The 15512-nt window shown below is 44.9% G+C and overlaps 1 protein-coding gene across 1 annotated transcript in view; it reads left to right on the top strand.

Moving 5' to 3' along the window:
- Window positions 1–15512, top strand: part of myo10l1 (myosin X, like 1) — a 37913-nt gene that overhangs the window by 11860 nt on the left and 10541 nt on the right. Inside the window, 17 exon segments of the mRNA XM_029116587.2 lie at window positions 4916–5074; window positions 10077–10264; window positions 10652–10786; window positions 11261–11385; window positions 11937–11950; window positions 12035–12119; window positions 12339–12445; window positions 12542–12671; window positions 12754–12872; window positions 13022–13168; window positions 13567–13667; window positions 13738–13804; window positions 13967–14059; window positions 14261–14521; window positions 14621–14701; window positions 14802–14926; window positions 15049–15166. Of these exon segments, the coding sequence (XP_028972420.2) occupies window positions 4916–5074; window positions 10077–10264; window positions 10652–10786; window positions 11261–11385; window positions 11937–11950; window positions 12035–12119; window positions 12339–12445; window positions 12542–12671; window positions 12754–12872; window positions 13022–13168; window positions 13567–13667; window positions 13738–13804; window positions 13967–14059; window positions 14261–14521; window positions 14621–14701; window positions 14802–14926; window positions 15049–15166 (2055 nt within the window).

Genomic DNA, 15512 nt, shown 5'->3' with positions numbered 1-15512 from the left:
CACATCAAAACACATGGACACACAGAGTGCATTGATCTTCCAGCCTAATGACCTATAAATCAATGTGACACAATTACTAGTGTGTGTGTGAGAGTGAAAGTGAGAGATTGAAAGAGAGAGTGTCAAAATTACTGTTGATGTTTGGGTTAGAATTAGGGTTAGGCATTCATGGTTAGATTTAAGTTTAGGCGTTGTGGCAAGGTTAAGGTTGAGGTTGAGGTTGAGGTTAGGGTTCTGGTAAGGTTGAAGGTTAGGATTAGGGTTAGGGTTAGTGAAAGTACGATTTTATCTAAGGAGAGTAAAATGTAGATAGATATGTGAGCATAGATAGCTAAGTGTTAGAGTGTTAGTATATATATATATATATATATATATATATATATATATGTGTGTGTGTGCAAGTGTGTATATGTGTGTGTGTGTGTCTGTGTGTGACAGAGAGAGAGAGACTGAGTATGTGTATCTTTACTCTTTGTCTGTGTCTAATTCAGTGAGTTCCCAGACGCAGAGATGGGAGCCAATCACTTTACTTCTTCACTCAGCCTCCAAAGACAGAATAATCCTCTATTACAGGTCAGGAGACACAGAATGAGGGGAGAGATAGATTATATGTACACTACCACCTGCAAACACACAATTTATACCACTTGTGTTTCTTGTGTGTCTGTACAATGTGTGCATGTGTGTGTGTGTGTGTGTGTGTTTCTCCAAAAACACAACACTAAGAATTTCTACACTACAATAGTTTGATTTAGACGAACAAGACTTGAGGCCAGATATGCCCCAGAGGTAAATGTTTTCATAGTATAAACGGATGAAAATGGCGGTTGTCACATGTTACCTTCCAAGGTGACGTGGGCAATTATTTTGCCGATTCTCCCCGTGGCTACTTGGGTATAAAGAGTGCTGCTCACGTGTGTCTTTTGCCTTATGGCACAGTGAGAGTAACCCGCTGCTAGTGTGGATTAAACATGATATTGACATTTCATGTTAGCGTTACATAAAATAAATGGGATCTGGTGAAACCGCCATAGTGTAAAAGCCCTCTTACAACCACAGACCCGTGTATACGCGCGCACAGTAACACACTCACTGACCACAAAATACCCTGATACTGGACCTCACCTTATCTGACCCCTCAACCAAATTCTAATCCAAAATAAATGTCCCCATATGGTCACAGTGTCCTCACACAGAGCTTTGGTCCCCACCATAGTAACACAAACACACACACACACACTATGATTGACTATTCTCTACGGCTGGCTGTGCTCAGTGGCTAACTCTTCTGCTTGACCAACTGCTGTCTATGACCAACTGCTCTCTATGACTGACTGTTCTCTATGACTGACTGTTCCCTATGACTGACTGTTTTCCATGACAGACTGTTCTTCTTGACCAACTGCTCTCTATGACTGACTGTTCTCTATGACTGACTGTTTTCTATGACTGACTGTTCCCTATGACTGACTGTTCCCTATGACTGACTGTTTTCCATGACAGACTGTTCTCCTTGACCAATTGCTCTCTATGACTGACTGTTCTCTATGACTGACTGACTATACTGTATATGACACACTGATTTCCTTGAACAACTGCTTTTTTAGGCTGACTGTTCTATTTAACGGACTGTTCTCCTTGACCTGACTGTTCTCTATGGCTGAATGTTTTCCATAAAAGTCCCTATAAAGGAATGTTCTTTATGGCTTGTATAAAGAGAGCTTATAGATACAGTATTACACTGAGTACCATGTGGTGGAAAAAAATGCATGGTTCTGGGGATGTTTTATAGCCTGCAATGAGAGAACGGCCTGTGGAGTGGGGGAGACACCAGGACCATAAATCCAGACCTCACTAATGAGCTGGTGTCTATCAGCAGATCTTCATTTCAAGGACAGACACACAGACACACACACACACACACCAGGTTTTAGCCAACGCAATGTGCCTGATAATGCATACAAATGTATTTATATGAATGTAGGCATGCAAATATTCGGTTATGATGGCCTTATGAGCATAAGGCATAATTAAACACACACATTTAGGTTACACACAAACATTTACGTTACACACACACACATTTATGTTACACACACACATTAAGTAATTTAGCAGAAGCTCTTAACTAAAGTAGTAAGTGCATCCATTTTAATACTGACCCTCATGGGAATTGAACCCAAAACTCTGGCATTGTAATTACCAAGAGTGCTACACGGGACCTACACACACATATACACACACACACGTACCTACATACTAACAGGCTCACATAGAAATGTTGGAGCAGAAAGTGACTGCAGACATTAGAAGGCAACATTTTGATGTCTGTGAAAGTGTTCAATCAGGGTAACATGAGATAACATGAGGGTCATTAGATTACAGACCCTACTGTGTGTCAGGATCACTTTGTGAGGTTGGTCAGGTTCTGCTGGCTCCACTAGAAACTGAGAAAGGTAATAGTCTCTGGTTTCGAATAGAAAGATTATCTGTAAATCAACAAGGGAAGTGGCTGATCTTGGCTTCATTGAAAAGAAATAGGTGTGTGATGATAGTTGTCGTACTTAAACATATGTGAATGTTGCTGTTTTTTTGTTTTTGTTGTTTCTGTCTCTTAGACATCGTCAGAAAGCAGTTATTTTCAGCTAATTTGATTGACTAACTATTTGATCCACAAACCTTTTGGTTTCTTTATCGCCAGGCTAGCTGCTTGTCACACTTACGGTGTGTGTACATTTTGCGTGCGTGTTCAGCCTAACTAACGTCAGGTAGTTAGAGAAATTAGGTTGAACCATGAGCCATTTTGGAGCATGTCTTTATGCTGTCTTATGGAGAATTTGAAGCCCTACTGAGTTGGCCTGTCATCATCCTGGCATTCAAATTCCTCCCATATCTATCCTCAGATGAGAGGATGTCAGAGGTCATTTGAATGAATGACCTTTTCCTTAAAATAACATGCCAACTATGCACTCTTTGTGGGGCTTAAGTCTATTTTATTGTACAGTGGTTTGCAACAGCCGTGCACGGCCTGTGCCCTCCTGGCTGCAAAATGTCTATGTTCAGTGTCTTTTGGTTCTGTTTCTATGCTTTTCGATTGGTTTCACCTGTGTCCTCCTGTCCTAGTGTTTCTTCTCAGTCATTGTTGGATGTCGCTGTTATTATGTTAGCTACGGTGTTTTGTAGCGAGGCATTGTTAGCAAGTTAGCCTTTGCTTTGAAGTCCCTTATGTTTGGATACACCTCTGCGCCTGGGCCCTGCCTTCTACAAACCATGACATGGTTAGACTGACGTATGATTGAAGGAGACTACAAATGGACTTCTCCTTTTCTCCTCCTTTCCTGTGCTCTGCCCTCCTTGTCTTCTCTTTTTCTCTCTCCTCTTCATTCTCCACCAATCCTTCGCCCTGTTCATGGTCGCCTGATAGGTTGACATGGCCTATATCAAATCAAAATAAAACTCTCTCCTGGTGTCTTCTTCTTCTGTCCCTTTCTCTCTTGGTGTCTTCTTTTCTCTCTTGTTTCCATTTGGCTCCCCGCCCCTCATGTCCCATCTCTCTTGTTGCCATGGAAACTGATGACAGATGTGGGGGCTTGACTCATCACATGCCCAAGGATTCAGGGAGTGTGGCGAAGAGAGGTGGAGACGGGGGAGAAAGTAAAGCATTTTCTGTCTACTTCTGATGTATTTGCAACGTGTTGCGTCATAATTACCCTGCTCTGTGTACATTTACACAGTCTAAATAGGGATTTTACAACCCATTGTACAGGGAGCTGATTTAACCAAACACACCAGTGACAGACCATTACCACTCCCTTAATACACCAGTGGACAGTCCTTTACTTCATCCTCAACATACCAGTGAACAGTCCTTTACTTCATCCTCAACACACCAGTGAACAGTCCTTTACCACACCCTCAATGCACTAGTGAACAGTCCTTTACCACACCCTCAACACACCAGTGGACAGTCCTTTACCGCACCCTCAACACACCAGTGGACAGTCCTTTACCACACCCTCAACACACCAGTGGACAGTCCTTTACCACACCCTCAACACACCAGTGGACAGTCCTTTACCACACCCTTAACACACCAGTGGACAGTCCTTTACCACACCCTCAACACACCAGTGAACAGTCCTTTACCTCATCCTCAACATACCAGTGAACAGTCCTTTACTTCATCCTCAACACATCAGTGAACAGTCCTTTACCACACCCTCAATGCACTAGTGAACAGTCCTTTACCACACCTTCAACACACCAGTGAATAGTCCTTTACCACACCCTCAACATACCAGTGAACAGTCCTTTACTTCATCCTCAACACACCAGTGAACAGTCCTTTACCACACCCTCAATGCACTAGTGAACAGTCCTTTACCACACCCTCAATGCACTAGTGAACAGTCCTTTACCACACCCTCAACACACCAGTGGACAGTCCTTTACCGCACCCTCAACACACCAGTGGACAGTCCTTTACCACACCCTCAACACACCAGTGGACAGTCCTTTACCACACCCTTAACACACCAGTGAACAGTCCTTTACCACACCCTTAACACACCAGTGGACAGTCCTTTACCTCACCCTCAACACACCAGTGAACAGTCCTTTACCTCATCCTCAACACACTAGTGAACAGTCCTTTACCTCACCCTCAACACACCAGTGAACAGTCCTTTACCTCACCCTCAATGCACTAGTGGTTATTTCCAGTTTAATAATCAGTTCAGTACAGGAATTGATTCCAATTTAAGACACTTTACAGAAAGGCTCATTAAAAACTGAATCAATTGGAATTGATTCCAACCCTGCAATATTAACCCTTTGCGTTTAAGCTACATCTGTGACAACACCCTATGATAAGATGCATCTCTTCCCTCTCTCTCTCTCTCTCTCCCCCCTCCAGGTGCTATACCTCCAGCAGGCGGAGGTGACCAGAGAGAGGGTGTATGCAATGCATCAGTCCAGTGTAGACGGGGTGGAGGACATGTCCGCTCTGGCAGAGCTACACGAGGCGGCTATCATGCACAACCTCCACCAGCGCTATCAGAAAGACAACATCTATGTAAGTCAATCCCAGGGCAGCAGACTGCCCTCCTCCTCCGGGTTGTCTCCTGGCTGGTGGGCGACACATCTTATCGTCACCTCCATCTTCCCTGTCTGAGTGTAGGTGGGTGTCTGTCTGTCCTTATGTGTGCCTGTCTGTGCGTGCGTGTGAGTGTGTCCGCTTGCAATAATGTTAGCCGGCGCTGTGACGTCAACACACAATACTGGCACCCAACCTAGCCTGAACTACCGATAAATCAATCGTCTACGGTAGTCGGCAACATTAGTATCCCTAAAGGGGGACTGGTTTGAAATAGCCCTTCATTGACTGACAGATGTAATATTGATGATAAAGTACTGTGAGTGTGTGTTTCTGACTCAACTATAAAATAGGAAGAAAAAAAAATCCCCAAATTCTATTGAAATCCCAAATATAAAAATGTTGGGCTTGTTTGAAAGTGTTAGATTTAGGGAAAACGTTACAACTGAGGTTAGGGTTAGGCATTAGGGATAGTTTAAGTTTAGGCATGAATGTTAGGTTATTGAGGTTCAGGACAGTGTTAGGTTGAGGTTAGGGTTAGGGTTAGGGTAAGGTTTAGTGTTAGGATTAGTAAAGGTAGGATTTTTTTTATGGCTAGTCAACTCTGACCAAGTTGACTACCCATAACCTCACAACTCTTCAGGGGTCAGGTGTTTTGGCCAGACGCCTAACCCGGAAGGAATAAATTCATGGCTATGTTGTTTAGCTGCTAACACTGTGACTAATGTTAAACAAGTGCTGTTCCTGGTGATAGGAGAATTTGTTCAGGTGTCAGTGTGTGATGTTTTTATTTCATCCAGATTTCAGAACCAGATTTCCTGTGTCACGGCTCATTCCACTCCAATACACATTGAGTGAGACCTCGTTTTTAGACCTAAATAGCTACGGGGAGTATTTGTTGCCAGATCTCTGAAGCAAAGTCTTGTTCATCTGAATATAAAACTATTGTAGTTTAAAACCGTAACTGTGTGTGCATGTATTTGCATGTGTCTGAGACCTGAACCTAATCTAGATTATGAAATATTGTCCATTGAGGGATTTCCTTTAAGCTGATCATATTAATTCAAGCTGTGTGTTCGTCAGGTTTCCGTATCAGTGTGTGTGTGTCTGGTATCAGTGTGAGTGTGTGTGTCTGGTATCAGTGTGTGTGTGTGTGTGTGTGTGTCTGGTATCAGTGTGTGTGTGTGTGTGTGTCTGGTATCAGTGTGAGTGTGTGTGTCTGCGTATCAGTGTGTGTGTGTCTGGTATCAGTGTGTGTGTGTGTCTGCATATCAGTGTGTGTGTGTGTGTCTGGTATCAGTGTGTGTGTGTGTCTGCATATCAGTGTGTGTGTGTCTGGTATCAGTGTGTGTGTGTGTCTGCATATCAGTGTGAGTGTGTCTGGTATCAGTGTGTGTGTCTGCGTATCAGTGTGTGTGTGTCTGGTATCAGTGTGTGTGTTTGCGTATCAGTGTGTGTGTGTGTGTGTGTGCGTATCAGTGTTTGTGTGTGTGTGTCTGGTATCAGTGTGTGTGTGTGCGTATCAGTGTTTGTGTGTGTGTGTCTGCGTATCAGTGTGTGTGTGTCTGGTATCAGTGTGTGTGTGTCTGGTATCAGTGTGTGTGTGTGTGTGTCTGCGTATCAGTGTGTGTGTGTGTGTCTGCGTATCAGTGTGTGTGTCTGGTATCAGTGTGTGTGTGTGTGTGTGTCTGCGTATCAGTGTGTGTGTGTCTGCATATCAGTGTGTGTGTGTCTGCGTATCAGTGTGTGTGTGTCTGGTATCAGTGTGTGTGTGTGTGTGTCTGCGTATCAGTGTGTGTGTGTCTGGTATCAGTGTGTGTGTGTGTGTGTCTGCGTATCAGTGTGTGTGTCTGGTATCAGTGTGTGTGTCTGGTATCAGTGTGTGTGTGTGTGTCTGTGTATCAGTGTGTGTGTGTCTGGTATCAGTGTGTGTTTGTGTGTGTGTGTGTGTGTGTGTCTGGTATCAGTGTGTGTGTGTGTGCGTGTCTGCGTATCAGTGTGTGTGTGTCTGCGTATCAGTGTGTGTGTCTGGTATCAGTGTGTGTGTGTGTGTGTGTGTCTGGTATCAGTGTGTGTGTGTGTGTGTCTGCGTATCAGTGTGTGTATCTGGTATCAGTGTGTGTGTGTGTGTCTGCGTATCAGTGTGTGTGTGTCTGGTATCAGTGTGTGTTTGTGTGTGTGTGTGTGTGTGTCTGGTATCAGTGTGTGTGTGTGTGCGTGTCTGCGTATCAGTGTGTGTGTGTCTGCGTATCAGTGTGTGTGTCTGGTATCAGTGTGTGTGTCTGGTATCAGTCTGTGTGTGTGTGTGTGTCTGCGTATCAGTGTGTGTGTCTGCGTATCAGTGTGTGTGTGTGTGTGTGTGTCTGGTATCAGTGTGTGTGTGTGTGTGTCTGCGTATCAGTGTGTGTATCTGGTATCAGTGTGTGTGTGTGTGTCTGCGTATCAGTGTGTGTGTGTCTGGTATCAGTGTGTGTTTGTGTGTGTGTGTGTGTGTGTCTGGTATCAGTGTGTGTGTGTGTGTGCGTGTCTGCGTATCAGTGTGTGTGTGTCTGCGTATCAGTGTGTGTGTCTGGTATCAGTGTGTGTGTCTGGTATCAGTCTGTGTGTGTGTGTGTGTCTGCGTATCAGTGTGTGTGTCTGCGTATCAGTGTGTGTGTCTGGTATCAGTGTGTGTGTGTGTGTGTGTGTCTGCGTATCAGTGTGTGTGTCTGGTATCAGTGTGTGTGTGTGTGTGTGTGTGTCTGGTATCAGTGTGTGTGTGTGTGTGTCTGCGTATCAGTGTGTGTGTCTGGTATCAGTGTGTGTGTGTGTGTCTGCGTATCAGTGTGTGTGTGTCTGGTATCAGTGTGTGTTTGTGTGTGTGTGTGTGTGTCTGGTATCAGTGTGTGTGTGTGTGCGTGTCTGCGTATCAGTGTGTGTGTGTCTGGTATCAGTCTGTGTGTGTGTGTGTCTGCGTATCAGTGTGTGTGTCTGCGTATCAGTGTGTGTGTCTGGTATCAGTGTGTGTGTGTGTGTGTCTGCGTATCAGTGTGTGTGTGTCTGGTATCAGTGTGTGTGTTTGCGTATCAGTGTGTGTGTGTGTGTGTGCGTATCAGTGTTTGTGTGTGTGTGTCTGGTATCAGTGTGTGTGTGTGCGTATCAGTGTTTGTGTGTGTGTGTCTGCGTATCAGTGTGTGTGTGTCTGGTATCAGTGTGTGTGTGTCTGGTATCAGTGTGTGTGTGTGTGTGTCTGCGTATCAGTGTGTGTGTGTGTGTCTGCGTATCAGTGTGTGTGTCTGGTATCAGTGTGTGTGTGTGTGTGTCTGCGTATCAGTGTGTGTGTGTCTGCATATCAGTGTGTGTGTGTCTGCGTATCAGTGTGTGTGTGTCTGGTATCAGTGTGTGTGTGTGTGTGTCTGCGTATCAGTGTGTGTGTGTCTGGTATCAGTGTGTGTGTGTGTGTGTCTGCGTATCAGTGTGTGTGTCTGGTATCAGTGTGTGTGTCTGGTATCAGTGTGTGTGTGTGTGTCTGTGTATCAGTGTGTGTGTGTCTGGTATCAGTGTGTGTTTGTGTGTGTGTGTGTGTGTGTGTCTGGTATCAGTGTGTGTGTGTGTGCGTGTCTGCGTATCAGTGTGTGTGTGTCTGCGTATCAGTGTGTGTGTCTGGTATCAGTGTGTGTGTGTGTGTGTGTGTCTGGTATCAGTGTGTGTGTGTGTGTGTCTGCGTATCAGTGTGTGTATCTGGTATCAGTGTGTGTGTGTGTGTCTGCGTATCAGTGTGTGTGTGTCTGGTATCAGTGTGTGTTTGTGTGTGTGTGTGTGTGTGTCTGGTATCAGTGTGTGTGTGTGTGCGTGTCTGCGTATCAGTGTGTGTGTGTCTGCGTATCAGTGTGTGTGTCTGGTATCAGTGTGTGTGTCTGGTATCAGTCTGTGTGTGTGTGTGTGTCTGCGTATCAGTGTGTGTGTCTGCGTATCAGTGTGTGTGTGTGTGTGTGTGTCTGGTATCAGTGTGTGTGTGTGTGTGTCTGCGTATCAGTGTGTGTATCTGGTATCAGTGTGTGTGTGTGTGTCTGCGTATCAGTGTGTGTGTGTCTGGTATCAGTGTGTGTTTGTGTGTGTGTGTGTGTGTGTCTGGTATCAGTGTGTGTGTGTGTGTGCGTGTCTGCGTATCAGTGTGTGTGTGTCTGCGTATCAGTGTGTGTGTCTGGTATCAGTGTGTGTGTCTGGTATCAGTCTGTGTGTGTGTGTGTGTCTGCGTATCAGTGTGTGTGTCTGCGTATCAGTGTGTGTGTCTGGTATCAGTGTGTGTGTGTGTGTGTGTGTCTGCGTATCAGTGTGTGTGTCTGGTATCAGTGTGTGTGTGTGTGTGTGTGTGTCTGGTATCAGTGTGTGTGTGTGTGTGTCTGCGTATCAGTGTGTGTGTCTGGTATCAGTGTGTGTGTGTGTGTCTGCGTATCAGTGTGTGTGTGTCTGGTATCAGTGTGTGTTTGTGTGTGTGTGTGTGTGTGTCTGGTATCAGTGTGTGTGTGTGTGCGTGTCTGCGTATCAGTGTGTGTGTGTCTGGTATCAGTCTGTGTGTGTGTGTGTCTGCGTATCAGTGTGTGTGTCTGCGTATCAGTGTGTGTGTCTGGTATCAGTGTGTGTGTGTGTGTGTGTGTGTCTGCGTATCAGTGTGTGTGTGTATTTGTGTATTCATGTGTCAGAGAATTTGCTGAATGCAGAACATGATCTGATGGGATTGTTTCTGAGCTGACTGGCTAGCTGTTATAAGGGAAATAAACAAAGACAGACGCTCTTTTGTAATAGTCCACGTGACCCCTCTCTTCCAAAATATCTCCTCTCCTTCTAAAGTCTTCACATTCCCTCTCCTCCTAATGTCTCCTCTTTTCCTCTCCTCCTAATGTCTCCTCTTTTCCTCTCCTCCTAATGTCTCCTCTTTCCCTCTCCTCCAACATATCCTTTGCTCTTCTCTTAATGTCTCCTTCTCCTCCTAATGTCTCAGACTAATATAGGCAGTATCCTGGCAGCGGTGAATCCTTATAAACCGATCCCTGGGATGTATGACCTAGAGAGGGTTGAGCTGTACAGTCGACACCACATCGGAGAACTCCCGCCTCACATCTTTGCTGTAGCCAATGAGTGTTACCGCTGCATCTGGAAACGACATGACAGCCAGTGTGTGCTCATTAGGTGAGATTTTATTGGTTGAATATTGAGTTGGTGTTTAGACTTTCCCATCCAACGCTCTATTCAATCACACCCATTGAAGCTTCACTCTATAATCTGATTGATTTACAAACTAAAGGCTAACTCAATATCTATTAAGCAATCGTGGCTTATAATCTGTTACATGCCAGGTGATGTTATGTACTAATTGTGTTAACCTTTAGCAAAAATATATCAGATTAATTGGCCGGGGAAGGTTAAGTGTGGATTAGATGTGACCAGGTGTTCATAACTGTGTGTGTGTGTGCGTGCGTGTGTGTTTGTGTATCTGTGTGTTTGTATGTCTTTGTGTCTCTCTGTTACTGTGTGTCTGTTTGTTATTGTGTGTGTGTGTGTGTGTGTGTTTCTCAGTGGGGAGTCGGGGGCTGGTAAGACAGAAAGCACCAAGTTGCTGCTCCAGTTCCTGTCTGTGATGAGTCAGAACTCTGCTGGGACACCGCCCTCTGAGAAGACCACACGGGTGGAGCAGTCTATCGTACAGAGCAGGTACAGACACATAGTCCATGAGGGTCTCTTCACTTACACAGTAATATGGTCCTTCAAACATTCATTAGTGTCCTAGTTTGCGCTGGGCAAAAACTACTTAAAGATGGGGAATTCATGTTGTGGCAGTAGCGTACTCCATTCATCCACCACGGATTTCAGGGCAAGGCTGGTGCTGATTCAATGTTAAAATGTTTTATTATATCCCAAGCCATTGCCCTGACCTGAACTAGTTACCATTAATGCCTGGATAATGATGTAATAATGCTTGTAAAAATAATACATACAAATCCATGTGAAACTGAGATCATGTTGTGTTGAAATACACATTCACATTGAAATACACAAACACACCTAAATACACACACCTCTAAATACATACAAACCCCAAACATTCACAACTCTTAATAAACACAAATGCACACAGACCCCTAAATACACACTCTAACACGATTTTCGTGACGTTCCTGTGTGTAGTCCCATCATGGAGGCGTTTGGGAATGCCAAGACGGTGTACAACAACAACTCCAGTCGATTTGGGAAGTTCATCCAGCTTCACTTTTCCCAGAGCGGCAACATCCAGGGAGGGTGCATTGTCGACTGTATCCTTCTCTGCCCTGGTCCCACTACTTTGTCCCATTCCACTGTTCTGGCCCATTCTACCGCTCGTTCCCATTCTACTGCTCTGTGCTATTTCACCGCTCTGTCACATTCCAGTGCTCTGTCCCATTGTACTGTATTGTCCCATTCCACTGCTCTATCGTATTTCACCTCTGTGTCCGATTCTACTGTTCTGTACCATTCTACTGTTCTGTACCATTCTACTGTTCTGTCCCAATTTATTGCTCTTTCCTGTTCTACTGCTCTGTCCTATTTCACCACTCTGTCCCATTCTATTGTTCTGTCCCATTCTACTGTTCTGTACCATTCTTCTGTTCTGTCCCATTTTACTGCTCTTTCATGTTCTACTGCTCTGTCTTATTTCACCACTCTGTCACATTCCACTGTTCTGTCCCATTCTATTGTTCTGTCCCATTCTACTATTCTGTCCCAGTCCTAACTCATTCTGCTCCACCCATCCACAGGTTGCTTTCAAATGCTGCATGTTTTCTTAATGTTGGTATTGTTACTCCTTAATCCCATTTTCTGTCAGATTTACTGGAAAAGGTAACTTTCTACATTAGATCCTGGGAGGATATATTCAAACAAACACACAGTTGATTTCTAAAACTTGTGTTCTTTGTGTTGTAGAACCGTGTGGTGAGACAGAACCCAGGAGAACGGAACTACCACATCTTCTACGCCCTGCTGGCTGGAACCAAACAGGAGCAAAAGGGTGATGCTGTAATATGGTTGTTATGACTTTGGCGACAACATTATCAATGCTGTCCAAGTGGTTGGTTATTGTATAATGTTGTACCAATGGTTTGGATTAACTTTGGTTGTGTAACGTTGTCCTTAAGCTTGATAGTGTTCCATTGCTGCATTATTTTCCAATGTTGTGATGATGACATTGTATTTACGTTATCCTGATGTTTGTTGTGTTCCCTACCAGAGTTGTATTTCCTTGGCGACCCACCTGATTCCTTTTACTACCTCAACCAATCAGGCTGCCTCAAGGATAAGAGCCTGGATGATAAACAACTCTTTAACAGCGTCATGGTCAGTGTGTGTGTGTGTGTGTGTGTGTGTGTGTGTGTGTGTGTGTGTGTGCGCCTGTATGTAATATTGACTATTGGTTTTGCGTGAGCAATGCAGGAGGCGTTGAAGGTGATGGAGTTCAGTGAGGAGGAGACCAGAGACATGTTCAAACTGCTGTCTGGAGTTCTTCAGTTGGGCAACATCGAGTTCATGACCGCTGGAGGAGCACAGATAACTACCAAACAGGGTGCGCGGGGGTTTCTTCTTGTGTATGTGTGCATTTTAGGTATATGTGTGTGTGTTTGTAAAATGTGTGTCTGTCTTTCCAGTGCTCAGTAATGTCAGTGATCTACTGGGTTTGGATAGCTTCCAGCTTTCTGAAGTACTTACTCAGAGATCCATGATTCTCAGAGGAGAGGAGATCTGCTCCCCACTCACCATAGAACAGGTACATATACATACACATAAAACCACACACACACACACACACACACAGTGTGTCCAGATGATTCACTCCCTCCCACTCTCTCACCCTCTATCTTTCTACTTATTCTTTCCTCCTCCCCCACCCCCACCCCCCAACCCCCCGTCTTCCAGGCAGTGGATTCCCGGGACTCTGTTGCCATGGCTCTGTACTCCCAGTGTTTTTCCTGGATTATCCTCCGGATCAACCAAAAGATCAAAGGCAATGACAACTTCAAATCCATTGGAATTCTGGACATTTTTGGCTTTGAGAACTTTGAGGTGAGCAGCTTCCATTCCAACTCCAACATTGGAAGGTCCAACACAACCGTACACTCAGACACACAAACGGACACATTTTAAATCTCACAATCCATGTGGAGACACAAAAAAATATCCCTTTTAAAAAGTCCCTACTTTCCCCAACTGTAACCTGAAGTTTAATTTGACCTTAAAACGTAAACCTGCAACCACTAATCCTAACCTTAACCTTAACCCTACTTCAATTAACTGTATTAGCTGAAAATGATATGGGTCCTCATGGGTTTCACCTAAAAGTCCCCACAAGGTCTCATTTAAAATGTTTCACTATCCTCGTACATCCCCACCAGGAGAGTAAAACACTGTACACAGAAAGACAAACACACTTTCCAGGTCTTACTCATGTGCCATCTCTCTAGGTGAATCGATTTGAGCAGTTCAACATCAACTACGCCAATGAGAAGCTACAGGAGTACTTCAACAAACACATCTTCTCTCTGGAACAACTGGAGTACAACAGGTACACACACCCACACACGCACACACAGCAACATGGCTGTACCTGTGCTAACACTGTGGTCTGTTGATAGGGAGGGCGTGCAATGGGAGGCCATAGACTGGATGGACAACGCTGAGTGTCTGGACCTTATAGAGAAGGTAAAACACCAAACACCCAGGGCTTTAATGGGCTCTGGTCTAAAGTGGTGCACTAGGCAGAATAGGGTATCATTGGGACTGTAATGTTGATGCAAGGTGGATTTAACATTGACGTATGGTTGCAGCAATGTTAAGCGGATGTTTTCTTTGTGCCTCTGCCAGAAACTTGGGATGCTAGCGTTGGTCAATGAGGAGAGTCGCTTCCCCAAGGGGACGGACTTCACACTACTGGAGAAATTACACAGCAGACACTCTGTGAGTCTCACAGAACACACACACGCACACACAGACACACACACACTGCTGTGAGAGTTGTTAATACACTAATCAAAGCAAAAACTGTGCAAACCAAATAATATGAATGTGTATGCATTCGCTGCTGTACGTCTCCCTCAATAAGGAAGCCCACTAAATGACCAAAATGTAAAGAGAATTTGGTTCCTTTTCTCACTGCAGACCAACCCGTACTACGTGAAGCCTCGCCTTGCTGACCACCAGTTTGGCATCAGACACTACGCTGGGGAGGTCCTCTATGATGTCAGGGGAGTCCTGGAGAAGAACAGAGACACGTTCCGAGACGACATCCTGAACCTGCTGAAGGAGAGCAAGCTGGACTTCATTTATGACCTGTTTGAGAGGGTGGGAAGCAGGAACAGTGAGGAGACACTGAAGATGGGAACCGCCAGACGCAAGCCTACTGTCAGCTCACAGTTCAGGGTGAGAGACAATGTGTGTGTGTGTGCATGTGGGTGCGTGCGTGTTTGTGTGTGTCTGTGAGCAATCTAAGTGTGTTCTTATTCTGTGTGTCTTTCTCAGGACTCTCTACATTCCCTCATGGCCACTCTGAGTGTGTCCAACCCTTTCTTTGTGCGCTGCATCAAACCCAACAATGAAAAGGTTTGTATGGCCTCATAAATCTATATTATTTATAACTAAACCTATATAGAAGGTACATCATTTAATATAGTGTAACCATTGTGACACTGTACTTCTTTAGAATCCTAGTGTCTTTGACCCGGAAGTGGTTTTGAACCAGCTGAGGTATTCTGGGATGTTAGAAACTGTTAAGATCCGCCGTGCCGGCTTCCCAGTACGCAGAACTTTCAAAGACTTCTTCTCCCGGTCAGTGTGCGCATGTCTATTTGCTTCTGTCCTTAACCCCTGTTTCTGTCTTCCTCTCTAATGGGGATACTAAGTAAATACATGTTCACTCTATGTTTCTCCCCCTCCGTCCTTTCTTCCAGGTACCAGATCATTCTGCACGACAAGGTGAATGTGGTGGCCGATGATAAGAAGAGGTGTTCGGACCTCCTGACCAAATACGACCGCACCAAGAAAGAGTGGCAACTGGGAAAGACTAAGGTAAGACTGTGAAACAACTGGCTCGTAATGTCTCACCTTTTAATCCCTGATGTCTCACCCTTTAACCTCTAATGTCTCAGCTTTTTACCACAATGTCTCACCCTTTAATCCCTGATGTCTCACCCTTTAACCCCTGATGTCTCACTCTTTAATCCCTGATGTCTCGCCCTTTAATCCCTGATGTCTCACCCTTTAACCCCTGATGTCTCACCCTTTAATCCCTGATGTCTCACCCTTTAACCCCTGATGTCTCACCCTTTAACCCCTGATGTCTCACCCTTGACCTTATCCCTGATGTCTCCTGACCTATACTGCATGTCATTTAGTAGAGGCGCTCATCCAGAAC

Source organism: Esox lucius, chromosome 22 (genome assembly GCF_011004845.1).
Source record: "Esox lucius isolate fEsoLuc1 chromosome 22, fEsoLuc1.pri, whole genome shotgun sequence".
In the NCBI taxonomy this organism is placed as follows: Eukaryota; Metazoa; Chordata; class Actinopteri; order Esociformes; family Esocidae; genus Esox; species Esox lucius.
This window is presented reverse-complemented; position numbering and strand designations above follow the sequence as displayed.